Below are 27,942 nucleotides of genomic sequence, written 5' to 3' on the forward strand. Positions count from 1 at the left end.
TCCGGCGGAGACTACATTTCCCAGAGTGCCCCGCGGGCCAGGAAGGCGCGTGGAGTTGTGCTGCCTAGAGCCCGGGCTGAGGCAAGATGGCGGGCTCGCGGTGAGCTGCAGTCCAGGTAACCGCTGCCCTCTCTTTTTCCCGTCTAGGAGTCCCTAGAAGCTCGGCGGGCCCAGAAGGCTTATTGGCAAGTGTTGAGGTCTCCTACTTCCTGTCCTACCGCAGGATAAAGCCTCTGGGGTTACCAGACTCACGCTTCCTGTGGGAGCTACGCTCCAGGTGAAAGGTGCTAGTTCTGGTAGCCTGTTCCTCAAACCTCCGTCCCTCTTAGGCTCCCTGCAACCCTGTATTTCTTCAGGGTTGAATTCCAGGCCAAGGGATATGCCCTCTGAATTCTCTTTTTGAGGTGAATAATCTGATCCCTGGGTTTCAGACAGAATGTCGTTTTAAATGTTCTATTCCTCAGCTCGTAGTCAGAAGATACGGGTTTGCGTTTCATCCATACCACCTATTAAGCAGCGGTAAACCATTTGACTTCTCTGAGCCTAGGTTCTTAATTTTTCAAGTGGAGATGCCTACTTCTACACTTGTGAAAGAGCATATAATGTATAGGAAAATGGGTTATAAACTATAGAAAGGAACTCAGGGATGTCAGTGCTAATGTACTGACAGTGCAAGGAGTCAGCTGCGTAGTTTTAGCAACTAAGACTGATAAAATACGATTTTACTACTGTGCAGGGATCGGGGTGTGGGGAATAGTCATCGAATAGTCAGTTGAGAACGAGTGATGTATGTCATTTATTCACAGCAGCCTGGAGTTGTTTTCCCCCATTTTACCGTGGAAGGAACTGAGAGGATTGCTTAATGACTTGCCCAAACTTTCCCAGTTTGTTAATGATTGACTCTGAAGCTCTTGGAAGCAAGTTATTTAAATGTTGTACTTTAATTTCTTCATGAGTCAAAATAAAGATACTTCTCATGATTAATATGAGAGGAAAATGAATGATAGTGAAAGCACCTTGAAAAGGTAGAAATCTCATACATATATAAGAGGGCAAAATTTTATTTGGGGCTTTGGGATAGGATGTTTATGTGTGTTTCTCGAAGTCAATATTTAATAAGCCATGGTTGGGTCTTCTTGTTTAATATTTCATTTAATCAGAAACAGAAACAGAACACTATTTTAAGAGATGTATTAAGATCTTGTATATGGTACCTGGGAAGTTGTACACAGACACATTAGCTTTATGAAAGGAGAATGCTCTGTGTAGCATGTGTGATTGACTGTTTCTAATAGTTACACATTGGCTGTGCACTCATTGAATGGAAATAACTATACCAGGTGTTGAGAAGTTTGCATTTAAGAGGAGTTCTGGGATTTCTGCACATGGTTCTGGGATTTCTGATGATCGTGCTCTTTGTCCTGTATTGCCTGGAAACAAAGTTGTTTAAAAAGTTTTGCGTTAGTGTCTATAGTTTTAGGTAGCGATCCTATTTTGTGGTGTTCGGTGTGTAGTGTCGCTTCAGTTTATCATAGGCAGCACTGATTTTTCTTTATCTCTCATGCAGGGGTGAAGATTGTTATATCTAGAAGCCAATTTTAAAAGCAGTTTCTCTTCAGATCACCTTTATACCACCTGATAAGCATTTTGATTCACCATGGCATTGGCAGCAGTAAAATGGGCAATATCAAGCAGAACTGTCTTGAAACATTTATTTCCAATTCAAAGTAAGTTGGGTGTTTTTTTTTTTAATGTTTAAGAGATGTTAAACTTTTTCAAATATTATAATATCATAATATGTGTTCACTGAAGAAAATTTACAGTGTTTAGTTATTGTATATGCTTGGTATTGTATAGGAGTCATATGCATGCCACATATTGTATGATGTGGAAAGATCCTTATATAGAAAGGGGTGTATGTCAGACAGTATCTATTTTTTGATCTAATTTGTGCATTTGAAAGATGATTGACCCGTACATGTATATAGACATTTATAAATGAAGAGTAAAAGATGTGGACCAAGTAAGTTATCTTTGTAGACCACAAGTGGGATTTAACTGAGGCCAAGTGAAGGACTAATAAAGAAAACCTTTTTCTGGTTTGAATTACTTATGTTTTCACATACTGCTTTTTTAAAAAAAGTATTTACTTATTTATTTGGCTGTGCTGGGTCTTTGTTGCTGCTCAAGCTTTTTCTCTAGTTGCCGGGACCGGGTGCTACTCTTTGTCCAGTGCTGGGGCTTCTTATTGAGGTGGCTTTTCTTGTTGTGGAGCAAGGGCTCTAGGGCACTCGGGCTTCAGCAGTTGAGACTCCTGGGCTCTAGAACACCGACTCAGTAGTTGTGGTGCTAGGGTTTAGTTGCTCCCTGGCAGGTGGGATCTTCCCTGATCAGGGATTGAACCCATGTCTCCTGTATTGGCAGGCGCATTCTTTATCACTGAGCCACCATGGAAGTCCTCACATACTACTTTTTCGGCAGTTCTTAAAATTAGCAAATAAGGGCCAATTGTACAATTCCATCTTACAAGATGACTATTGTTAATATTTTGGTGTACTCTTTTTGTATTTTTTCTATGTAACTTTTTTAAAAAATGTAATTTCTTCCTTTTTTGAAGAAACAGTGTAATATTTTCTTCAAAGCCTAGTAATACATGTTTGATAGTCAAAACATTGACCTATATAAATAGGCAATTAAAATCTTGTTTCCCGACCAACCTTCTTTTCTCTTCCCCTTTCCTCTGTTTGTGAACTGCATCCTCCCATTTCTAAAGCAGACATGGTTAGAACGTTACAGTAGGTTTTCTTTTTCATGTTTAGCTAGTTAGCTGACTTTCTTACTCATCTCTGCCCAATCTTAATCTCTTTGTCCATGTTTCCTGTTGATTACCGTTTGTAATTGAACATTTCTATTGAGTTAAGAGGAAAAGAGTTATTTGAAGACTATTGGGTAAAAACTATGTAAGTAAAAGTGTAATTAAGTAAACACTAAAATCAGTGAAAACAAAGCTGCAGTCGGCCCTTGGTTACCTAGGAGCACTTTTTGTTGTTGTTGAGGACTTGGGGAGAGAGCGCTGCTGCAGTTAGTCTCTTTTGCCCTAATAGGAACTCAGCCCCAAGGCTGATGGGAAGTCAGGCCTAATCAAGTTTTACCTAGTCCATGTCCTGAAACAGCAGTTTGTCCTCATTCAGGTTAATCTGAAAACCAGTTAATCTGCCCCTGGAAAAGTTAAAAATGTCTTTGTAGACTTCACCAGTTGGGCTATCCCAGAATATTACTCCATCATCACTCAGTCATCCTAATAATCACTGACTACCTAACCTCTTGCATCCTTAAGCCCCCTATTCTATACAATTTGTATTATTACTAGTGAAGGTAAAATATTATTATTACTGTTGCTATTGATATTTTATACAAAAGGGAAGGATGTTGAAAGATTAGAGGCAAAGCAAACGGTTATTGGAAAATTCAATGAGCACAAATAAAAAGGCCTTCCTGTACTCCAAAAGGAACATTTAAAATCTTCTGAAATATATAGTCAGTGTAAAAATTTTGCAGCTGTAGAAATTTTAGCATCTTAAGTCTTTTGATATTTACAACTTTGATTTTTACAATAATTTACTTATCATGTAGTGGTATTCTCTTTCTGAAGTTGAAGGAACATGAGTTTTCTGGCCGTCAGAAACTCAACCAAGTTGCATATCTGATAAATTCGAGCTAAGATCAAAACTGTGTCTTCTCAATATACTTTCTGCTAGACCATCTTTGTTGTAGTAATTTAAAATAATTCAGCATTTGAAAATGAATGGGACTATCAGCTTTTACAGATCATATCATAATGCAATTAAACTCAGTGTGTGTGTATAAATATATACATAAAACAGGAAAAATCCTTATGTTGTGGAGAACTGACTCTCATGGGAAATTCTTTTTGGCATATTGAGTTGCTTTGAATTGATTGATGTTAACTTTGGCGTCAGTCCTAATTATGCCTTTAGAACTTTTGATACTTAACCATATCTAGAATTTTTCTCTTGCTAAAATGTCAAATAAGTTTTTTAAGTATTAATTATACAGAAATTAACATTTCGGAGGCAGTTTAGCAATCTCTTCTTTTTTATTAAGCACGATAGGGGACACATTAATAAGCAGGATGTTCATTTAAGAATTTATTTAGACTCGTAGTTAAAATAGACAACTATGGAAACACTGCCTGGAATAGAAGGTAGAATGTGGTGTGTCATGAGGGTACAACAAATGTCTGTGTAAGTGCAGAGTAGAAATTTTGCAGTTTCTGTTGAACTGAAAGTCTTGTTGTCTTGAGTTTTCCCTCTTGCCTACCTAAATATGGTAAATTCTCTCTGTCCTTCCTCTGCCACCCAACCCTGTTTCTTTCAGCAAGCATGTAGATCACTTAGCTGGTTTGTATTCAGAGAATACAAATGACTTTTAATACTAATCCATACATAGTTAAGAAAAGAAGATCCCCAACAGTGTCAAACAAGAAAATGAAATATGTGTAAATGATTTTTACATTAACCTCTGATTTGTCTTAATGAATACACCTCTGTATTAGCACAGATAATGAAAATTAATAACTCTTTTGAAAGATGAGGTTATATTTCTAATTCTTTGTGTTTTTGTTATCTTTATATCAATGGAATTGTGGGGACAACATTTTGCTGAAGAATCTTTTTTTTTTTTTTGCTGAAGAATCTTTTACGGTCTAGTGAGTTTTGTTAAGGTACTTTTTAATGTATTGGAGTAAGGATTTATATTTAGAACTCTTAAGTATATACAATCCTTGGGAAAAGGAGAGGTATACAAAGATGGAAAATACATCTTTGTTTAGACATCTCTGATATATGTAAATAACTGGTGCATTGAGAAAAAAAAAAGACCACAAAAATGGTATATCAGTGTTGTATGGAGTGTTGGTTGTGGAGCATGCAAAATAGACAGCTCTTCTGTGATGGGGGCTGTCGGGCAGGGAGAAGGGAAAAAGAATTTCATGGAAGCATTTGGCTTTTGAAAGATGAGTGGTATTTGAACCAAGTTGGGATGGCATTCCTTACTGAGGAGCAAGAGACTACTTGAGAGAAGTTGATCTTTCTCTACAGAAGATTTACTCAGAATTTTTTTTTAACCATACTGAACTATATTTTTCCTTTATATTTAAAAGAATTATCATTTCTCTGAATGTAGAGAAGTCTTTTACAAACCGTTAAAAAAAATATGGCTTTTGAATTTGCAGGTTTTCTTAAAAAAGGAAATGTCAGCATTTTGATTAAGAAAAGTTGATTTTGAGCCGTTTATTTTGTATTTCATCACTTAAACACTCCCCTTTTATGGACTGTGCACTCCAGTTGCACTAAAGTTTTTATTTATTTGTTTGACTGTACTCCCTGGCTTGTAGGATACTTAATTCCCCGGCTAGGGATCAAACCCAGACCCCGGCAGTGAATGCACCGAGTCCTAAACACTGGACCGCCAGTGAATTCCCAACACTAAAGTTTTATGTCTTTCCTTTGATCGTTGGCACTTTTTACTACCTCTCAAAGGAACACTGTACTCATCCATTAATAACGCCAAGTTACTCCTTCATCCTTCAGAACGCCTGGAAGGTCGTCCCCACTGGAAAGTGTTCCTGAACCTGTACTCCTGTTTTGTAACTTGCCGGTGTGCCCCTTCCCCTCCCAGTTCTTCTGTGCTGACGGGGCTCATCTTTGTGTTGGAGTTGTTTGCTTACGTGTCCCTCTCTCACCGGATTTGAACCCTTTTTGAGGACAGGATCTCAACTTGCTGAATCCTTAGCTCAAGTACAGCCCTGTTCATGGTGAACATAGTAAATATTGGTTGAATGAGTAAAACTAAGTTTACATTTGTGTGAGAACATATGCTCAAATGAACTAAATCCATTTTACTGTTTGGGGTTTTTGCAGACGGAGCCTTATATTGTGTTGGTCACAAATCTACGTATTCTTCTCTTCCAGATGACTATAATTGGTAGGTATTGAAATCTAATTGAAAAAAAAAAAAAGTCTCTTAACTCTATCTGAAATGATTGTTTTATTTTTTGTTTTGGTATTTTCTGCTTTCTTTTCTGATTATTCTTTCTTTAATTTTGTTTTTAAAAAATATTTCAGTGTTCTTATTTACTCAGTGTCTGGACTTATAAATGTTTTAAATAAAAATAATTTATCATTGTGTTTCAGTGAATACTTCATTTGTTCTAAGACAGATGTGCTGATAGAAATGCTGTCTTTTCTTCCTGAATCGTTCTTTAGTTTTTTTGAGAAGTTAATTACTTTTATGATTTTCTCTTAGGGTTCATATCTATTAGCTTAAACAATTATTTATCTTATCTTTTGTTGATATTGAATAATCCTAAATTACAAATATTTAACTCAACCACAAACTGTTTGGTACTTAGTTCTAGGCAGTATGCTAAGAACTAGGAATAGCATATGGATGGAATGTTGTCCTTTATAGCAGAGTAGTATGTGCATAAGCTACAATATTTTTTTCTTAAGTTACTTAAAAAAAATTTTTTTTATTTAATTATTTACTTTTGGCTATGCTGGGTCTTTGTTGACTTGCCTGGGCATTCTCTGCTTGCAGTGAGCGAGGCTGCTCTTCACTGCTGCGTGCCGACTCCTCTTGGTGGCTTCTCTTGTGGAGCCCGGGCTCCAGGCATGGGGGGCCTTGGTAGTTGGAGCTACGGGGCTCTAGAGCTGTGGGCTTCAGTAGTTTTGGCACAACGGGCTTAGTTGCTTCGTGATATGTGGGATCTTCCCGGACCAAGGATCAAACCCCTGTCACCTGCATTGGTAGGCAGATTTTTTTTCATCACTGAAGAAGCGGGAAAGCCCCATGAAGTTGTTTTATTGTGAATTTTAGTAAAAATATATTTTTTTACCTCTTGATACAAGTTTTATTTTATTTTTTATTATTATTATTTTTTTCACTTATTTTTATTAGTTGGAGGCTAATTACTTTACATTGATACCAGTTTTAATTGTAAACTTAGTGACTATTAGGATAGTGATGAAATAAGACTAGATAATAGGTGGCACTTTTTGAACTTGAAAAGATTGAATCTTACATGTTTTGCATTATGCCAAGGGCGCTTGGAGAAATGCTGAATTAGAAAAAGTGTTCAGCTTTTATGATTAGATTAGAAATTCAGGTGATCCTTTACCTGGAAGATTATGTATTTTGCTGATCTTCAGCTTTAATAATTCAAGTAATCTTACAGCTTTTTGAAGGTAGCATTTAGATAAGGGAGAAAGTCCTATTAATAGTGATGAGTGAACATGAAAATCTCTTCCAAAGATTTGGAGAACTAACAAAACAAGTAATTTGAAGGATAATCTAGATAAAATCATGGGTAATGGGTTTGTTGTGGTAGTTAAATTGACATGTTTTATGGGATGATCTGAGTTGTTTCCTATGATATGGGTACTTCCTTTGCCAGTCCAGTGACATGGCATTTATTCTTCAGGGATTGGTGATTAACAGATTTGAGCTCTAATACTCATTTTGCCTTGAATACAGTATAAATCTGTCTCTGAAACATTTGTTCTTCTTTTTTTTTAAGCAAAGTAGAGCTTGCTCTGACATCTGATGCCAGGACAATAGTATGCTATCACCCTTCTGTGGACATTCCATATGAACACACAAAAGTATGTATAAGCAAATCTCTTCTGATTTTTAATTTGCTGTTGAAAATACTCTTCTTTATAGTGTCCAAAGAGAAGGGAATTGTTTGATTTTCTTTATTTGGTGTTGATCGTCTTTTGGCTTTTTTATTTTACTGTTTTGATTTTTCTCTTCTTTTCCTCTTTCTGTAAAGACTTTTTTCAATACACAAAGTGAACCATTTAAACACAAGTATGGCATCAATTTTCTTGCCTAAAATTTGGCAGATTTCTGACTAGGGATCAAACACACTTAGTATAAATTTTAGGAACACACTGTCCCATGCTACTGTATATTGCAGTCTAATAAAGTATGAAGAGTTTGTATTTTAGAGTGCTGTTTCATAACTTTTATATTGTGTTGGTTCTGATCATCCTTTTAATATTTGGTGAATTACTTCCTTTTTTGTTTGGTTTTTTCTAATGGGCCAACATGGGCATAATTTTAAGTGGCCTAGTTTAATTAATGTTTTCCATATTTCTTCAAAAGTGAAGCACTAGATAAAGGAGGCTTTGTTTTTACTTTAATACAGTTTATTTAACTTGACCCAAGTCTTTATTTATTATTTTATGTATGAATTGCTTTCTCTTTTTTCTTTAAGCCTTCTACTATATTTGGTAATGTTTGATTTGCTTTTTGAGGAAAAAATACTTAGGTAATTCATCACATGATGCATCTAGTGGTAGCTGTTTTTAAAAATCATCATTAAGGCCAGAGTACTGACTTGATAGAACAAATTAATGTTAGTTTGCTAACATTATATTCTCTTTTTATTTTATATTCTCTTTTTAATTTCATCATTTTGTCTGCCTACTTTGTATTCTAGCTAGATATCATAGGCAGTAATTTTGTACCTTTTCTGTTTCATTTCTTTGAACAGTTTATAGGAAACAGGTGTAAGTCACTGACTTTTGACCTGTAACTTCTAGCTCACACTGTATTGTGTCTTCTCCCATTTTTATTTTGTATTATTTTTCTGGTTATGTGCTTTATTCCTGTGTTAGCAGTTATACTGAAAAGTCCAAGATCATGTGGTCTTTTCTCACTATCCAGACTCTCATCTCCATATAGCTCTTCGCATCCCTGAATCTGACACTTTTCCTATCCTTCCCAACTCTTAAAACTTCTACATTCTATTAAAACTTACTATCATTTTAAGGTCTCTCAGAACCCTAGCTTCTAGAACGTTGCCTTTGCCTTCCGACTCTTAACAGAAACTTGGCTGTACCCTGGCCCCAGTGCTTCCTTGGCACTCTTAAGTAGTTATGCTTTCTCTCCTAAACCCTTTTACTACTGAGCCTAGAGATAGAATCAATGTCCCTGTGGCTCTTCACTGTCGTGTCCAGATCATCTTTCCTCCTCCCTAACGGTTTCTAGCTTTGTAGTTTGGATCATTAAACCACACTATCTACTTATCTTTTTTTTTTGCTGTCATCCTGCAGTTCACTTCTCATCCTCCCTTCCCCATCCCTCCACTCTTCTCTGAAGATTTTAAACGTACTTTCCCACTCCCCAACACTGTATCCTAATTCTTTGTTATTTCAGTGTCCGTGTAGATGATCTGTCTACTACCCCAGCCTCTGACTTCTTGATCTTTTATCTCTACAGCAGCCCCCACTCCCATGGTTGTTCCCTGATCCTGCGCTGTGCTTAGTCGCTCAGGGGTGTCCGACTCTTTGCGACCCCATGGACTGTAACATGCCAGGTCCTCTGTCCATGGGGATTCTCCAGGCAAGAATACTAGAGTGGGTTGGCTGTTCTTCTCTCCAAGGGGTCTTCCCAGCCCAGGGATCGGACCCAGGTCTCCCGTATTGCAGGTGAATTCTTTATCGTCTAAGCCTCCAGGGAAACCCATGGTAGTTTTCTAGAGAGGTTTTAATCACAAATAATTCTTCCTCCCTATCTAGATGTTTAAGAATTCCATTAGTGTGCTACCAACTCCTGCTAGCTCCAAGAATTATTCATTCCCTCATTAAGACCGCCATCAATTGATGGAGCCGTGTTTTCGCAGTCCTGCACGCATCTCATACAATCTCCTTACCTAGGATCGATTCTGTGCTCGTCATCATCATCACTGCCTTGCGTACATGCCCGTCTCTCTGTTTCCTTTTTTGTTGCCCTTCCTTTGCTGTATCAGCTGTCCCCTCTCCAGTGTCCTCAGTATCCCTCTGTCTGATCTAGGAGATCACTCCTGTGAGTTCACACGTAATCCCTCCACACAGTGGCTTCTCCGCTGTTCTTTAAGGTAGATACTTAGGAAGCTCCTGCCTCAGGGCCCATGTAGTTACTGCTTTCTTTGCCTGAATGCTTTACCCCCAGAAATCCTGTAGTTTATTCCCTCTCCTTGAGGTCTCTCCTTATTTGTTCTCTAGAGAGACTTTCCTTGGCCACTGCATTTAAAGTAGAACCCCTGCCCCTGGAGTCCCTGCTGTCCTTCTTTGCTTTGCTTTTCTCAATAGCGTTTATCATTTCTGGCACAATGGATGTTTCCCTGCTATTCTGTGTGTCTCCCTTCATTAAAATGTAAGCTCCATGAGGACAGGGCCTTGACTGTTTTGTTCCCTGCTATATCATCAGCACTTGGAAAACCTTTGTACTTGGTTGGTGCGCAATAAATATTTGTTGATTAACTAAATAAATTGGGTCCTCTCCATGATGTTCTGTTTTAAAGCTAAGAGATACGAATTTGTAGAAGCTTGGAAATTTTTTGTTTCTCAAGTAATTACAGATTGGATTTTATTTACAATAGGAAGCATTCTTGAAAATACGCTGTTGTTAAAATATGTTCTTTTTGAATCTAGATTTACAAATTTCGCAAAGACAGTATATAGCATTAAATAACTGTATTTAAACATGACTTAACATTTAGATTTGATTTTCTTTTCTCAAGGAACTAGCTGCAACTCTGTTCTCTGCTGTGCTGAGTTGCTCAGTCATGTCCAACTCTTTGTGACCCCAAGGACTAACTGTAGCCCTCCAGGCTCCTCTGTCCATGGGGATTCTCTAGGCAAGAATACTGAAGTGGGTTGCCATGCCCTTTCTCCAGGGGCTCTTCCCAACCCAGGAATCAAACCGGTGTCTCCTGCATTGCAGGCGGATTCTTTACCATCTGAGCTACCAGGGAAGCCCAGCTGCAACTCTAGTGGACCCTTTAATTCTCTAGGCCCTGGAAAGCATATTGCATACAAAGATCCTGGTCATATGTAGAAGTACCTACTGACATTGACTTTAAGAAAATTAAAATGATTTATATCCTTGGTTTTCTGGTAATTTGTATTTGCATCTAGATGTTGATTATATTCCAAATATCCAGGTAAAAAGATCCTGCTTTCTGTTTTGGCCAGGTATAAGTTTTATTAAAACTTTAAAATGTTTTTCTAGAATTTAGGATTTCTAGTTTAGGAAAATAAAGATTTTAAACCAGGGGCAAAAAAATAATGATTTGGAAAAATAAAGTAAAAATTTAAGTATTAGGCAGTTCTTTTTAGTGGTTGATTTAGTGGAAAATTTCAAGTCAAATTTTAAAAATTCTTAAGAAAAGCGAGGAAAATTCAAGGTGGCAGTTCTAAATGTTTTTTTAAAGTTGACATACAGTTTTAGTTTTTCCTTTTTACTGAAATATTCATGTACCCTTTCTTTGAAATTTGATCAGGGAGGTCAAGTGCATCCTAAAAAGTCAGTTCTGAGTCTGTAGAGGCTTTTGGTTTAGACTTCGAGGAAGCCGTTAATTCTAATGTCTTTTTTCTGTGTGCCTGGGAAAGAAAATGTTTTTAATTATACAAAGCAGAGAGAATTTGAGATGTATTAGAATTGAGCCTGTTTGGGAATAGGAAGAGAGACAATGAACATTTATTAACTTGAAAATAGCTGACAATATTTAAAACATTTGATCTTTAGTAACAAGTATAGTAACCTAAGGGGCTTCTCAGATGGCTCAGTGGTAAAGAATCCACCTGCCAAGCAGGAGACTCAGCTTTTTCCCTATGTTGGGAAGATCTCTCTGAAGAAGGAAATGGTAATTCATTCCAGTATTGCGGGGAATCCCATGGACTGAGGAGCCTGGCGGGTTACAGTCCATTGGGTCACAAGTCAGGAATGACTTAGTGACTAAAAACAATAATAACACAATAACCTAAAGGAGAGAAAACTATAGGCTCTTATCTAGTGTTTGCTGATATCCTTCAGAGCCTGATAGTAACTTGCAAAGACATATGTTTCACTCTATATATTAAAGAGATGATCTTATAAAATTACTTTAAATGTTTAAGGAACACTTAAAAAAATAAATTAATTAATACCACTTTTTTCCTGTTTGAGGCCTTAAAAGAAACATTAGTGGCTTGTTCAGTCATTCAGTCGTGTCTGACTCTTTGCAACCCCGTGAACTGCAGCATGCCAGGCTTCCCTGTTCTTCACTATCTCGTGGAGTTTCCTAGTTTCATGTCCATTGAGTCAATAATGCTGTCTAACCATGTCACCCTCTGCTGCCCCCTCCTCCTTTTGCCTTCAATCTTTCCCAGCATCAGGGTCTTTTCCAGTGAGTCGGTTCTTCAAGTCAGGTGGCCAAAGTATTGGAGCTTCAGCTTCAGCATCAGTCCTTCCGATGAATATTCAGGGTTGATTTCCTTTAGAATTGATTGGTTTGATTTCCTTGCAGTCCAAGAGACTCTCAGGAGCCTTCTCCAGCACCACAGTTTGAAAGCATCAATTCTTCGGCTCTTAGACTTCTTTATGGTCTCAACTCTCACATCAAACCTATATTAAGTAGGTAATTACTCCTCAGATTTTACAGAAAGGAAATTAAGAGCTTCAATAATTTTTCCAAGGTCACAGAGTTAGTATTTATTGACCGACGCCCAAATTCTTAACCTCTTCATTATACTTTCTCCTTATTCCCTCCCACACTAAGGAAGTGGTTCCTTATTTCTACTTATGTCAAGTTGTTGTACTTGGTGCTCAGTGGTTAAGTTATTTTGACATTTTATAACCCCATGAACTGTGGCCTGCCAGGCTCCTCTGTCCATGGGGTTTCCCAGGCAGGAATACTGGAGTGAGATGTCATTTCCTTCTCCAGAGGATTTTCTTGACCTACGGATCAAACCTGCATCTCCTGCATTTCAGACACTTTACCACTGAGCCATGAAAATTGAAACTGTGAAAGCTTTTTATAATCTTAATTCCTCAGGGTCCCTTTTTTAAGATTACCTATTTATTGTGTGTTTTTACCTACTTTGCTTTACTTGTAATGTTTTTTATTCCTTCTAGAGCTCATTCTGCACTCTATGACAAGGCTCTAATTTGGCTCCTGTTCTATTTTTCACTAATGTCTTTGTTATTTTGCATTTCTGTAGTACTTAGTCAGTTGTACCACCATCAGGTACTTACAGTTTGCCTTTTAAAGTGGCTTTAGTTTTTCATGTACATAAGCTAAATAAATATGAATATATGCTCTAACATTTAATACAGTGGTAGAATGTAGTAGTTGTCATTAATAGTGTATGAATGTAAGAAGATGTCTGTGTTTGAATTGTTTCATTTGTAAATTCAAGTTTTCATTGTGTTGTAATACATATATAAGGTATTTGTAAAGCTTACATATGTTTTCAGTTCATTCCCTTAGTTGTGTCTGATTCTTTGTGACCCCATGGACCACAGCACGCCAGACTTCCTTGTCCATCACCAACCCCTGAGCTTGCTCAAACTTAGGTCCATCGGTTGGAGATGATCAAACCATCTCATCCTCTGTCATCCCCTTCTCCTCCCATCTTCAATCTTTCCCAACATCAAGGTCTTTTCAAATGAGTCAGTTCTTCACATCAGGTGGCCAAAGTATTGGAGTTTCAGCTTCAGCATCAGTCCTTCCAATGAATATTCAGAACTGATTTCCTTTAAGATGAACTGGTTGGATCTCCTTTCAGTCCAAGGAACTCTCAAGAGTCTTCTCCAACACCACAGTTCAAAAGCATCAATTCTTCAGCGCTCAGCTTTCTTTATAGTCCAACTCTCACATCCATACCTGACTGCTGGAAAAACCATAGCTTTGACTAGATGGATCTTTGTCAGCAAAGAAATGCCTCTGCTTTTCAATATACTGATTAGGTTGGTCATGGCTTTTCTTCCAAGGAGCAAGCGTCTTTTATATATGCTACATATAAATATATATATGTTATATATATATAACATACATTTATTTTGTATATGTTATATTTTTGAATAAAACTAATGTTACAATCTTATGTTAACATGTCATATCACTTAATATTTAAAATATAGGTAAGCTGACTTTCCAAGGCACTGATTTTTAAGAGCTTTAGTCAGCCACTGTTGCTAATGGGCATATGCTATCTTACTAGTGTTGGGAAGAAATGAGATTTTTTTTTTAGTAATTATCGTCTTTGGGGAATAAAACTACTCAAGTTATCATAAAGCATCATTTAATGCCAGTGCAGTCACCTAAAATGAAAATATTGAAAATTTTTCCTGTTTCTTTTGGATATAAGAAACGTCATCTTCAATTAAAGGTTTTCCATTGTATCTCACTTTAATGTTAGAGACTGTGGGCACTGTAATTTTGTTTTTTGTTTTTTTTTGCCTGAACCATGTGATATGTGGGACCTCAGCTCCCTGACCAGGGATCAAACTCGAGTCCCTTGCAGTGGAAACATCGAATTTTAACCACTGGACCATCAGGGAAGTCCTGACTATAAACTTTTAAGTTAAAAAGTATAATGGGGACAATTTATAGTTTTGAGAAATAGAGACTAAAATAATAAGTACTTTATTATTGGGAGAAGATAAATTTAAATAATAACTTTATTATTGGAAAGGAAACCCAGAACTTGATATGAGAAGAAAAATATTTATGGGGACTTCCCTGGTGGTCCAGTGGTTAGGGCTCTGTGCTTCCACTGCAGAGGGCACAGCTTCAATCCCGAGTTGAGGAGCTAAGATCCTACATGCCATGTCTGGTACAGCCAAAAATAAATTCTGATTTGCTAACGGATAGTTCTGCTCTGTGAAACCATTTTGGGGACTTATCTACCCACCTTGAAGTACTGCAGTGGTAATTATTTTACCGTCAACTCAATCAGATACTGGCTAACATTCCTACATGTTGATGTTCACTGCTGTTTATTTTGTAGCCTATCCCTCGGCCAGATCCAGTGCATAACAATGAAGAAACACATGATCTAGTACTGAAAAGCAGATTAGAAGAAAAAAGTGAACACTTAGAGCAAGGACCGATGATAGAACAACTCAGTAAAATGTTCTATACTACTAAGCACCGTTGGTATCCTCGTGGACAGTAAGTGTTTTCTTTTCTTCTTCATCTCTCACTGAACACTAAAGAAATAACACAACTTTCTTTCTGTTAACAGCGTTCTGAGGTTGTACTTTGTCTGAAGGAGTTAACACCCATTATATTTACCTACTGAATTGTGCTTTTAAATCTACATAAAGTGTAGCTGAAATGAAAGTGTACTTCTTCTCTTCCTTTATTTTAGTGGGAGTGTTTAATCAAAGCTTTCAGGGAATCATGCAGGGGTTCTTAAAATTTTTCCTATTTTGTGATATAGTCATTTAAAGTATCGTTTTTATTTGTTGTCCTTAGAATATTTCTAACTAGATATCTGTACAAAGTTTTAAATTCATTATAACAAAGCACAGCTCTTCTTTTCCACTCAAAAAAGCCTTTCTCTCCCTTAATAATCTTTCTATAATAAAATGATATTTTTGCATTAGTTTCCAAGGGAAAAAAAAAATCTATTTTTTTTTTTTTTTTTTGCCACTGTAGTGCCTTTTTTATTTTAAGGTAAAACAATATTTGTTTTTAATTTATTGAAGCATAGTTGGCCTACACGGTTATATTAGTTTGAGGCGTACCTCAAAGTAGTGATTCAGTATTTTTATAGGTTTTACCCCATTTAAAATTAATACAAAATAATAGCTATATTTTCCTGTGCTCTGCAATATATCTTTGTTGCTTTTTTATTTTATACATAGTAATTTGTGTTTCTTAATTTCACACCCCTACCTTGCGTCTCTCCCTTCGCCCCATTGGTTACCACTAGTTTCTTCTCTATGTGAGTCAGTTTCTGTTTTGTTATATATGTGTGCATGCTAAGTCGCTTGTCATGTCCAACTCTTTGCAACCCCATGGACTGTAGCCTGCCAGGCTCCTCTGTCCTCCAGGGGATTCTCCAGGCAAGAATACTGGAGTGGGTTGCCATGCCCTTCTCCAGGGGATCTTCCTGACCCAGGGATCAAACCTGCATCTCTTATGTCTCCTGCATTGGCAGCTGGGTTCTTTACCACTAGCACCATCCGGGAAACCCGTTTTGTTATATACATTTGTTTTATTTTTTAGATTCCATATATAGGTGATAACATGGTGTATTTGTCTTTCTCTGTCTGACTTATTTAACTAAACATAATACTGGAAATTTCCTGGTGGTCCAGTGGTTAGGACTCCATGCTTTCACTGCCGAGGACATGGATTCAGTCCCTGATTGGGAACTGAGATCCCACAAGCTGCTGTGTGTAGCAAGGAAATATATTACATCTTCTTTATCCATTTCTCTTGGCTACCATCAGTTCAGTTCAGTTGCTCAGTCGTGTCTGACTCTTTGCGACCCCATGAATCACAGCACGCCAGGCCTCCCTGTCCATCACCAACTCCCGGAGTTTACTCAAACTCAGGCCCCTCGAGTCAGTGATGCCATCCAGCCATTTCATCCTCTGTCATCCCCTTCTCCTCCTGCCCCCAATCCCTCCCAGCATCAGGGTCTTTTCCAGTGACTCAACTGTTCGCATGAGGTGGCCATAGTACTGGAGTTTCAGCTTCAGCATCAGTGCTTCCAATGAGCACCCAGGACTGATCTCCTTTAGGATGGATTGGTTGAATCTCTTGCAGTCCAAGGGACTCTCAAGAGTCTTCTCCAAAGTGTCTTTCAATTCCTTCACCTATTTTATGTCCCTTTCCTTGTTTTTTCTTTCTTATTCAGTATTAGTTTATACATGCAGTCTATATTTTTCCCTTTTTGTAACTTACATTATAGGAAAACAAGTTAGCAAGCCTTTTATATAGCCCCATATCTCAGTCACTGCTGTATTCTAAGATTTCTTTCTATGATTCATACCATTGCTCATGTTTAACTTCTATTTCTTTCCCATCATCGAGATATTTTAGTTCAAGCCCCACCTTAAAATTTTTTATAATGGCTTTCAGTACTTGTTTCCTGCATGTTTCATATTGCTGCAGTTTTCTTGGGATCTTTTCTTCATAACCAAATTGCTGAAGTTACAAAAGTTATGTGTTAATTTGTAATTTGAAGAGGAAAGACTGAAGGCAAGAAGACCATTAGGGAATCTTAAAACCAAACGTGTAATCTTCAGACTTTTCTGTCTAGTACCCCACCTGTGTGTAATCTTATTACTGCTAATTAGCTTTGACTGCTAATTGATTTAATCTCCTGGTGTATCTCCTCCCTTCAGGATTACTAGGCACTTTCAGTTCTAAGAAGACTTTAATTAGGTACAGTTGATTATCCCAGGATCTCTCCTAATAAAGAATTCAACAGAAAAACCCCAGATGCTAGCTTGTGTGTGCAAAGAAAAGTTTTACCTGTAGACATTGTTGTGATGCATCATCTCACAATTTTAATGTGTGATTACTGATACTTAACAAATATTTATTTGGTATATATATATATATATAGAGAGAGAGAGAGAGAGAGATAGTTTGGACTAATGGGAGTCATTTTCAAGTGTTGGTTTCTAGATGTTAGAGAACATTTCTTAAATATCAGGTGGGATATACAAGGATATTTTACTAAACACTTCACAGTTTTAAAGTTATAACAGTTAAAAGAATGGGACCCATTATGAATTTACTACTTGGGGCTCTATAATATCTTTTTAAATAAGTTATTGAACGGTATAAAATACTTGTTTTTAAAATATTTTAAAACAATTCAGAAGTATTAAAAGTATAAAATAAAAATCTTTTTTATACCTACTGATGCTATATTCCCTGTAGATGAACACTGTTAAACTCTCCCTATATGAATAACCCTACCTCATATTATACTCAGTTCTGTGCTTTTTGAACTCCAATAAAGTAGAACCTTTTCTGAGAGTATAACTGTGTTAAAGAGGCTGGACTGACTTAAATCATCTTGTCTCTGCTACTTGCTAGCTAGTTATTCAATCTTGTTACCTGTTGAAGAAAATAGAAATAATAGTGCCTAATTTGCTTGGTGGTTTTGAGATAAAATATAATCAAACACCTGGCATACAGTATATGTACAGTAGTGGTGTGATAATGATAGTTAATTAATGCTGTCTCATTGTCTCTTACAGTTTTTCTCTTATTCTTTTTGAAGCATCTTTCTCCTTTTTTGCCTGTGCCACGCAGCTTGTAGGATCTCAGTTCGCTGACCAGGGACTGAACCCAGGCCAGCAGTGAAAGCACCAAATCTGACGACTAGACGGCCAGAGAACTCCCTGAAGCATCTTTTCTTAAATAGGCTCTTTTGAGGTGTAGTTTACATACTTCAGGTTTACCAGTTTTAATTTTACAACTACATGATTTTTGACAAATGTTTTAAGTGAAATAGTCACCAGTTTAAGTATGTAAATGTATACATTGTAACAAATGTATGCTGCTAGTGGTAAAGAACCTACCTGCCTGTAGATGGTAAGAGACAAGAGTTGGGTTTCTGGGTGGGGAAGACCCCCTGGAGAATCCCTTGGACAGAGCAGCCTGATGAGCTACAATCCACAGGGTTGTATAGGGTCGCAAAGGGTCCTACTTAAAACAGTCAAGATGATGCTGATCAGACCACCAATGACCAATTTCAAGATAACTGTCAGAGCTGACTGTACTGTTATCTGCATGAGGCCCCCTCCCTCTGTCTATAAAAGCTCTTGCCCACCAACTGTCAGTCAGGGGAGTCAGCCTTTGGACAGACAGCAGTACCTACTCTCCCTGGGAGCCAGTCTCCAAAATAAAGCAAACTTTCCTTTCCACCAACATTGCCTCCTTACTAGATTTTGAGATGCAAGTAGCTGGACAGCCATTTTGGGTAACAGTTATACAACTGTCTTGTGTAGTTATTACATGTTGTACCTGCTAAGTATAATATTTGGCATATCATTATTATTGTTATTCTATTGTTATTATTACAACTGTTGTTATTTAGTATTGTTGGACTGTTTTCCTTTGTTTCTACATTTTCTCACTTCTCTGATTAAACTTACTTGTTGGCTAAAGTTTTTCCACAGACAAAAAGCAAGCTGAGGATATGTGGGGAGGGTGGTCAAGGGCCATAAGGTCCTGCTTTGTTTCATAACCACTACCACGATCATAATATAGACTGTTTTCATAACTCCAGGAAGTTCTCCCATGCCTTTTTGCAGTCTGATCCCTCCCTATAATCCTCACCCTTGGCAATTACTTGTCTGCTTTTTATTACTTTCCAGGATTTCATGTAAATGGGATTATACAGTACATAACCTTTCGTTTCTGACTTATTTCACTAAGTACAGTGCTTTTTGTATATTTTGTATATTATTTTGTATACCAATAATTTGTCCTTTTTTATTTCTGAGTAGTATTTTCTTGTATGGATGGACCACAGTTTGTTTGTTTATCTGTTAACCAGTTGGACATTTTGGGTTCTTTCCAGTTTTTTTGCCGTTCTATTTTTAAAATTTATTTTTGGCTGTGCTGGGTCTTCAACACTGCCCAGGCTTTTCTCTAGCTGTGGCAAGTGGAGGTGACTCTCTGGTTGCGGTGCACAGGCTTCTCATTGCGTCAGCTCCTCTTGTTGCAGAGCACTGGCTCTGGAGCACGCGGACTTCAGTGGTTGCGGCACGTGGGCTCAGTAGTTGCAGCTGCCGGACTCCAGAGCACAGGCTCAGTCACTGTGAGCATGGACCTAGTTACTCGTGGTATGTGGGGTCTCCCTGGATCAGGGTTCAAACCTGTGGCCCCTGCATTAGCAGGAGGATTCCTATCCACTGCATCACGAGGGAAGTCCTTAAAAGTTTTTATTGGAGTGTAGTTGACTTACAGTGTCAGCTTCCCGTGTACAGCAGGGTGACGTAGAGTGTGTGTGTGTGTGTGTCTCCTTTCTCTGTCAGGTCCTTCCCCTGTGTGGGTCATTACAAAATACTGAGCAGAGCTTCCTGTGCTCTACAAGAGGTCCTTGTTAATTATCTATTTTATATATGGTAGTGTGTATGTGTCAGACTCAGTCCTCTCATTTATCATTTCCCTCCACTTTCTCCTTTGGTAACCCTAACTTTGATCTCAAGATCTGTGAGTCTGTTTGTTTTGTAAATTAGTTCATTTGTATCATTTTGTTGTTGTTGTTAGATTCCACATGTAAGTGATACCATATGATACTTATCTTTCTCTGTCTGACTTACTTCACTTAGCATGGTAATCTCTTGGTCCATTCATGTTGCTGCAAGTGGGATTATTTCATTCTTTTTTATTGCTGAGTAAAATCCCATTGTATTATATATATGTACCACATCTTCTTCATCTATTCCTCTGTTGATGGACATTTAGGTTGCTTCTGTGTCCTGGCTGTTATAAATATACTGCAGTGAACATTGGGATGCATGCATCTTTTTGAATTATGGTTTTCTCTGAATATGTACTCAGGAGTAGGATTACTGGATCGTATGGTAGTTTTGTTTTTAGTTTTTAAAGGAACGTTCATACTGTTCTCCATAATGGTTGTACCAATTTACCTTCCCACCAACAGTGTAGGAGAGTTTCCTTTTCTTCATACCCTCTCCATCATTTATTGTTTGCAGACTTTTTGGTAGTGGCCATTCTGACTGGTGTGACGTGATGCCTCATTGTAGTTTTTTGTTTGTTTTTAATTTATTAATTTTTTAATGCTTTGACTACACTGGGTCTTTGTTGTGGCATGTGGGCTTTTTGTTGTGGTCTGAAGGCTTTCTTTAGTTGAACTGCAGAGACTTCTCTTATTGTGGGGCACAGGCTTAGTTGCTCCTCTCCCCGACCAGGGATCAAACCCGTGTCCCTTGCATTCGAAGGTGGATTCTTAGCCACAGGACCATTGGATAAGTCCCCCTTGTAGTTTTGATTTGCATTTCTCTAATAATTAGTGATGTTGAGCTTCTTTTCATTTGCTTTTTGGCTATCTGTCTGTCTTTGGAGAAATGTCTGTTTAGATTTTCTGCCCACCTTTTTTTTTCTTCTTTTTTTGACTGCACCATGAGGCATGCCAGATCTTAGTTCCCCAACCAGGAATGGAACTTTACCCCTTGTATTGGGAGCATGGAGTTTTAACCCAGTGGACCACCAGAGAAGTCCCTGCCCATTGACTGATTGGGTTGTTTATTCTTTTGATACTGAGCAGCATAAACTGTCTGGATATTTTGGAGATGAATCCTTTGTTAGTTGCATTGTTTTCAAATATTTTCTCCCATTCTGTGGTTTGTCTATTCATTTTGTTTATAGTTCTCTTTGCTGTGCAAAATTTTTTATAAAATTTGAAGGTTTTTTTGTTTTGTTTTTTTTTGTCTGTGCCAAGTGCGGCATATACAATCTTAATTCCCTGATCAGAGATTGAACTGGTGAATCAGAAGCATGAACTTAACCATGGGATCACCAGAGAAGTCCCCAAAAGTGGGCTTTTTAAATGAAATATAGTTGTATTTTGTTTTTTTATCCAGTCTGACTTCTGATTTTAGTATCAAGCCATCCTAAGTGCTTTTTCTTTTGATTTTCGGTACTTGCACTCTTCTTCTGCCATTTGCTCTTAGCCTGCTTTTTTCATGAAATTTGATTATAGTCACTTTGAATAGCTACCACCTCTAAATTATTTTAATTATAATTTATTAGATACCCATTAACGTTATATTCGTGGGTAATATTTTGGTTTTGTCTTTTGCTGTCATTCTGTCTTCATCAGGAATGCAACTTCTGTTTTGTAGTTTCCTGGAAGACCTCTAATACAGTATCTTTAATACGATGTGTATGTACTAAGTCACTGTCTTATGGGATATTATCTTACCTAATTATCTTTCCAGTTTCTTGAAGGTGTTGTTTTTCTTTGAAGCTGTACTTTATGGTGGTCTTTGGGTTGGTCCATTGGTAAATTTCCCTGTGATTCTTGCAAGTTTTATTTTCAGAGTTGAGCTGTTAAGTCATGAGGATTTATTTAATTTCCATTTTATCTAGGTAGGTCACCTGTGCATTAAGATGTTCTTTATTATCAGATTCTGAATCAAGGTCAGCAAAGGCTTTATGATCCTGCGTTGTTGCCTACCTCATTCAATCCTGAACCTACTTGCATTTAATTATTGACCTCACCCACAGTGGGGCGGACTGGAAGCATAGGTAGTATGCTGTACAGAATTGATGCTGAAATAGTCCAATAGGTAATAAACACTGGAGGTTAAGTTATCTCACATATGGAAATCCACTGTTAGAATAGTTACCACTAAATTTATGAACTGGATATTACTGTTTCCTAATCCCGGTGATCTTATTTACTTTAAGATGGCAGTTCAAAGAATCATCTTAGATTTGGGCTTTATACTGAGACTGGGTATAGAACTGTTTGAATTTTCAGGGTGAGGATGAGTGATGAGGAAATTCAGGGCCCTGGGTTTGGGATTAAATTGAACTTTTGGTTCCCTCCCTTCTACCCTTTGCCTATTTTTATATGCAGTTGTGCAAAGATTGATTTTTTAAAAATATAGCATATGTAGCCATGAGGCTTCTGCTACTTCCTATTGAATAATATTATAGGTGATGAAAACCAGTTACGTTGGCTAAATCACTACATTATAATTTACCTGATGTAATGGGACTTTGAATATATTCTGTGAAAGGTACTCCTTCTACAAATCAATTTCTTTGTACTCCCCATAGTAGTTTGCATTAGTTAGCTTCTCTGTATGCAGGTGTTGAGGACCTGATTGTGAGTCATTTTGCTCTTCTCTACAGCCCCTGAGGTGTCTCCTGTTGGCCTTTAATGTCACCAGTACTCAGGAAGCAGGACATATCAGTGCCCTAAGTTGCCAGCATCTGTGTCCAAGCTCTTCTTCCTGTCTTCAGTCTTCCTCAGTTGGCAAGAAAAAAATAAAAGTGGAGCATTCCTTCCATTATGGTTCTTTGCAGAACACATCATTTTAGCAATATTGCAGAGTTCCTAGTGGTTCTATTTGAGTTTTCTGTTATTTTTCTCATTAATTCAACCTTAATAAGTTTGCTAAAACTCTTTTTACATTTTTTACACATCCAGAGTTCATATATTATTATCTTGGTTTCTCTTGCTGATTCCTTTTCATTTCCCTTATGTCTAAATTTTGGAGTTCCGCAAGGATCGATCAGTCCTTGGTTCTCTCATCTTTTCTGTCCATTCCCTAAGACAGTGATCGCATCCAGTCTTATGGATTTAAATACCATCTACATTGGCTCCCAAATTTATCTCTTCCTGTCCCTTGACCTCCAGACCTGTATTTCCAGGTGCCTACTTGACATGTCTAACGGACATCCTTAACTTAATGTGTCTCTCACAAACCAGCTTCTCCTACAATTTTCCCTGTCTCAGTTAATGCCAGTTCCATTCTTCTAGCTGCTTGGGCCAGAAATCTTGGTGCCATTCTTAACTTTTCTATTTGTCTCACCCCCAGTATCTGGTCTATCAGCAGATCCTGTTGCCTCTGTCTCCAAAATGTATCAATTTGACCATTTATCACCATTCCCTCTGCCATCATCCCGTCTGTGCCACCATCATTTGCCTGGTTCATAGAAGAAGCTTTCTAACTGGTCTCCCTACTTGAGCCTTTGCTTTCCTGCAGTTTGTTCTGAGCACACAGCCAGAATTCTGTTAGTTATAATTTTTCTGTTGAAAAACCTCCAACAGCTTTCCATCTCACTCAGAGAAAACTATAGGCCTTACATATTATCTACAGGAATTTACGTGATCTGATCCTCTATTACCTTTCTATTTTCATTCCAATTGTTCTCTTCCATCTTCAGGCTGTTCCAATCTCATGACCTCTTTGCTGTTCCTTCAACATGCCCTTCCTTCCACCTCAGACCCATTATTGTTGTTGTTCAGTCACTCAGTTGTGTCTGACTCTTTGCAACCCCATGGACTGTAGCACGTCAGGCTTCCTTGTCCTTCACCATCTCTCTGAGCTTACTCAAACTCATGTCCATTGAGCTGGTGATGCCTTCCAGCCATCTTGTTCTCTGTGGTCCCCTTCTCCTCCTGCCCTCTATCTTTTCCAGTATCAGAGTCTTCCAATGAGCTAGCCTTTCACATCAGGTGGCCAAAGTACTGGAGCTTGAGTTTTAGCTTCACCATCAGTCCTTCCAATTCAGGGTTGATTTCCTTTAAGATTGATTTGTTTGATCTCCTTGCAGTCCAAGGGACTCTCAAGACTCTTCCCAGCACCACAGTTCGAAAGCATCAGTTCTTCAGTCCTCAGCCTTCTTTTTGGTTCAACTCTCACATCCATATGTGATTACTGGGAAAACCATAGTTCTGGCTATACAGACCTTTGTTGACAAAGTAATGTCTCTGCTCTTTAATACGCCGTCTAGGTTTGTCATAGCTTTTCTTCCAAGGAGCAAGCATCTTTTAATTTCATGGTTGCAGTCACTGTCCACAGTGATTTTGGAGCCCAAGAAAATAGTCTGTCAGTGTTTCCATTGTTTTCCCATCTATTTGCCCTGAAGTGATGGGACCGAAGGCCATGATCTTTGTTTTTTGAGTGTTGAGTTTTAAGCCGTCTTTTTCACTCTTCTTTCATGCTCATCAGGAGGCTCTTTAGTTCTTCACTTTCTGCCATAAGGGTGGTGTCATCTGCATATCTGAGGTTATTGCAATCTTGTTTCCAGGTTGTGATTCATCCAACCTGGCATTTTGCATGATGTACTCTGCATAAGTTAAATAAGCAGGGTGACAATATACATTCTTGATGTACTCCTTTCCCAGTTTTGAACCAGTTCATTGTTCCGTGTCTGGTTCTAACCCATGCTTCTTGACCTGCATATAGGTTTCACAGGAGGCAGATAAGGTGGTCTGGACCATCTCTTCAAGAATTTTCCACAGTTTGTTGTGATCCACACAGTCAAAAGCTTTAGCGTAGTCAGTGAAGCAGAAGTAGATGTTTTTCTGGAATTCTTTTGCTTTTACTATGATCCAGTGGATGTTGACAGTTTGATCTTTGGTTCCTCTGCCTTTTCTAAATCTACCTTGTACATCTGAAAGTTCTCAGTTCACATACTGTTGAAGACTAGCTTGAAGGATTTTGAGCATTACCTTGCTAGCATGTGAAATGAGTGCAATTATATGGTAGTTTGAACATTCTTAGACATTGCCCTTCTTTGGGATTTGAAAAACTAACCTTTTCCAGTCCTGTGACCACTGCTGAATTTTCCAAATTTGTTAGCATATTGAACGCAAAACTTTAACAGCATCATCTTTTAGGATTTGGAATAGCTCAGCTGGAATTCCATCACCTCTTCTTTGGAGTTTTTATCACTGAAGCCTTCCTTGGCCTACTTGTTTATCTTATTTTTCCGTCTAATACACTGGAGTGTAAGCTTCATGAGGGTGGGGATTTTGTCATGTTTTGTGTACCACAGAAACTTTAGCGCCTAAAAATGATGCCTGCTATGTAGTAGATGCTCCACATATTTAAAAATGAATGAATAAGATTCATTCGTTGAATGATTCTGATTTTCATAATATCTCTTAAAAAAGAAAATAGGTAACATAATTCCACCAAATGTACAGTTATGTTGAAAAAAGGGATGGAAGGATTGAAAGAAGTCTGGATTGAAAGTAAGAAGGATATGGAACATGATTCTATATTTCTGAAATATAAAGCAATATTCTATAAATATTTGAGTAGCAATACCTCTTTAAAGAGCGACTTGAATATTTTCCCATGGAGGCAACAAAAATTAACTCGCACCATCAGTAGGAAACGTTGAACATCCAGCTGCATTGTGAATCAGGGGGTGAAGTTCTATCCTGGACTAAGCTGTGGACAGATCTTTCAGATGTCACTGAGTCATTGTGTAATTTAAGAGGGGTAACAATATGTTTTGCCTTGCCAGGAACTGTCTCAGTTTAACTGTTTTGTTAATTATTAATAGAACAGGTTTTTATTCTTTAAATGATCCCAATTTGGATAAGTCATAAGGGCATCTTAAAATTCAGGTGTTTGCTTCCAAGTGTTGACATTCATGCATGATAAAAAGTCTGTAAATGCTATTTGACATTTATTGATCATATTTTAGAATTTGACTTTGTTAGGTTCAGGGCTCTCAAGATCTCCAAGTGTTTTCAGGCTGTAAGCATCTTGAGTAGTGAAAGTGTTTGAGCATTGTAAGCTGAATCACACTTGTATAGGACAATGCTTATTAGATTTTTAGAACCACAAGCTTCTTTGAGAATCCAATGAAACCTATTAATCCACTTCCCTGGAAAATAAATACATGTTCAAAATTTTAATAAATAATTTCAGGAAGTTTGTAACTTCCCAAACCTCTATTCTATGTCTCTTAGCTTTTACAGAACATCTTTCAGGAATACAGTTGTGCTAGTAAAACCTTGATTATATGGCACATAACTGGAGCCCTTAAGAAAACCATAATCTTCTCAATGCCAATATAAATATATGTAGACGTGTTTAGGTAAGTGATAATATGCTATATGTTACCCTGCAACTTAGTATCCCATGTTAGGACATATAGATGTACTTCATTTATTTAACTTAATTTCTATGTTTTGCAGTTTATCAAAAAGCAGTATATAGGAAAGTTGCCTGTATGAAACCTTTAAGATAAGCAAAAAATACTTGAGATCTTCTTAATCACAACTGAAGGACATAAGATACATGCCTTGTCACTTATGGTATAGATATCTTTACATTGAATTTCCACACTAGCAAAAAAGTTAAAAGTCAGCTCAGATCAATTTGCCGCAGTCTCGCCTTCAGGGAGTTTTTGAAGGGAACTCATCACTGAAAGCACATGTACTCTGTGCAGAAATTTTCTTGACTCAATAAAGAAAGTTCTTTATTGAAAGAAGAATTGAAAAGAGAAATTGAAAAAAGAAAATAGAATTCTCCATGGTGAAAACACTTCAGTCACTGGTAACAGTGCATTTTATTTCTCTCTTTCTGTACATAAGCTTTAATAGTTTGCCTATTTTTACATGGTTTTAATCATACTGTATATGTAAATTTGAATCCTGTATCATCCCTTCCCCCTTTAATATTTAATATTATATATTTAATATTTTCATATTAAGATTTGCTTTAGGATAGATTTCCAGAGAGGAATTATTAGATCAAAAGTTATGATTAATAAAAAAATTTTGATAGTGCCACACTGGTTTTCAAATGTTATACTGATGCATACTTTAAGCAGTTGGGTGTGATATTGCTTAGTTCACCATACCTATAGTTGCATTGTGCATTATAATTTAAAAATTATTTGTGATTGCAAAAACAAGGGAAAAGATTTCTCACTTTAAATTTGTATTCTTCCATTTTTTGTGATACTGCACATTTTCCATATACATACTACTAATTATATTCTATTGTTTATTTTTTTCTATTGTTTATTAAAACATTATTTTGAAGCTTAAGAGGCTTCCATTTAGAGCTGATCATCCCCTTTTAAATAAAACTTCAGTAGAGTGTATTCTTCATATTCACAATATGGTGTTGCTTTACTCCAAAGACAATCATTAGATTTAAGTTAAGGAACAGTCATCTAGATTACCATATTGAAACTACCTCAAGATGTAAAAAAAGACTTTCCAAATGCTTAATTAATAGAAAATTTTCACAGCAGGGAAATGTGACTTATTATTAAGAAATATCTATTTGAAGTATGTCTTGTGTATGTATTATGTTTCATTGATTTTTTTTTTTTTTTGAGTGCCAGTAAACACCAAGCTAATACAAATTTGATATTTCTATCAGGAACAGTTAACTTTTATTAAAATAATCTTATCTTAAATGTTTTCTTCCTTTCAAGGTATCATAGACGTCGTAGGAAACTGAATCCTCCAAAAGACAGATGATACTGATGTTTTTAGGAATCAAAGAAGAATGTTACCCTGGATCTCATTTGCCTTTTGAGAAGATACAATTGGGTGTATTCACTAATATATTATATAGTAAAATAATAATAAAACATCTTTTCATATGTTAGAA

At 37.2% G+C, this 27,942-nt stretch overlaps 1 protein-coding gene across 2 annotated transcripts; it reads left to right on the forward strand.

Moving 5' to 3' along the window:
- The first annotated feature begins 24 nt into the window (after positions 1-24).
- MRPL42 (mitochondrial ribosomal protein L42) lies at positions 25-27,942 on the forward strand. 2 transcript variants are annotated; one of them, XM_065934206.1, is made up of 6 exons: positions 25-116; positions 1,568-1,727; positions 5,943-6,006; positions 7,601-7,685; positions 14,844-15,007; positions 27,764-27,942. In XM_065934206.1, exons 2-6 carry the CDS (start codon positions 1,658-1,660, stop codon positions 27,807-27,809), a joined length of 429 nt encoding a protein of 142 aa, XP_065790278.1. In that variant the 5' UTR covers positions 25-116; positions 1,568-1,657; the 3' UTR covers positions 27,810-27,942. The 2 variants fall into 2 exon arrangements, with proteins under 2 accessions (XP_065790278.1, XP_065790279.1); XM_065934207.1 differs by lacking the exon at positions 25-116 and adding an exon at positions 877-1,025.

This window comes from Muntiacus reevesi, chromosome 4 (assembly GCF_963930625.1).
Source record: "Muntiacus reevesi chromosome 4, mMunRee1.1, whole genome shotgun sequence".
In the NCBI taxonomy this organism is placed as follows: domain Eukaryota; kingdom Metazoa; phylum Chordata; class Mammalia; order Artiodactyla; family Cervidae; genus Muntiacus; species Muntiacus reevesi.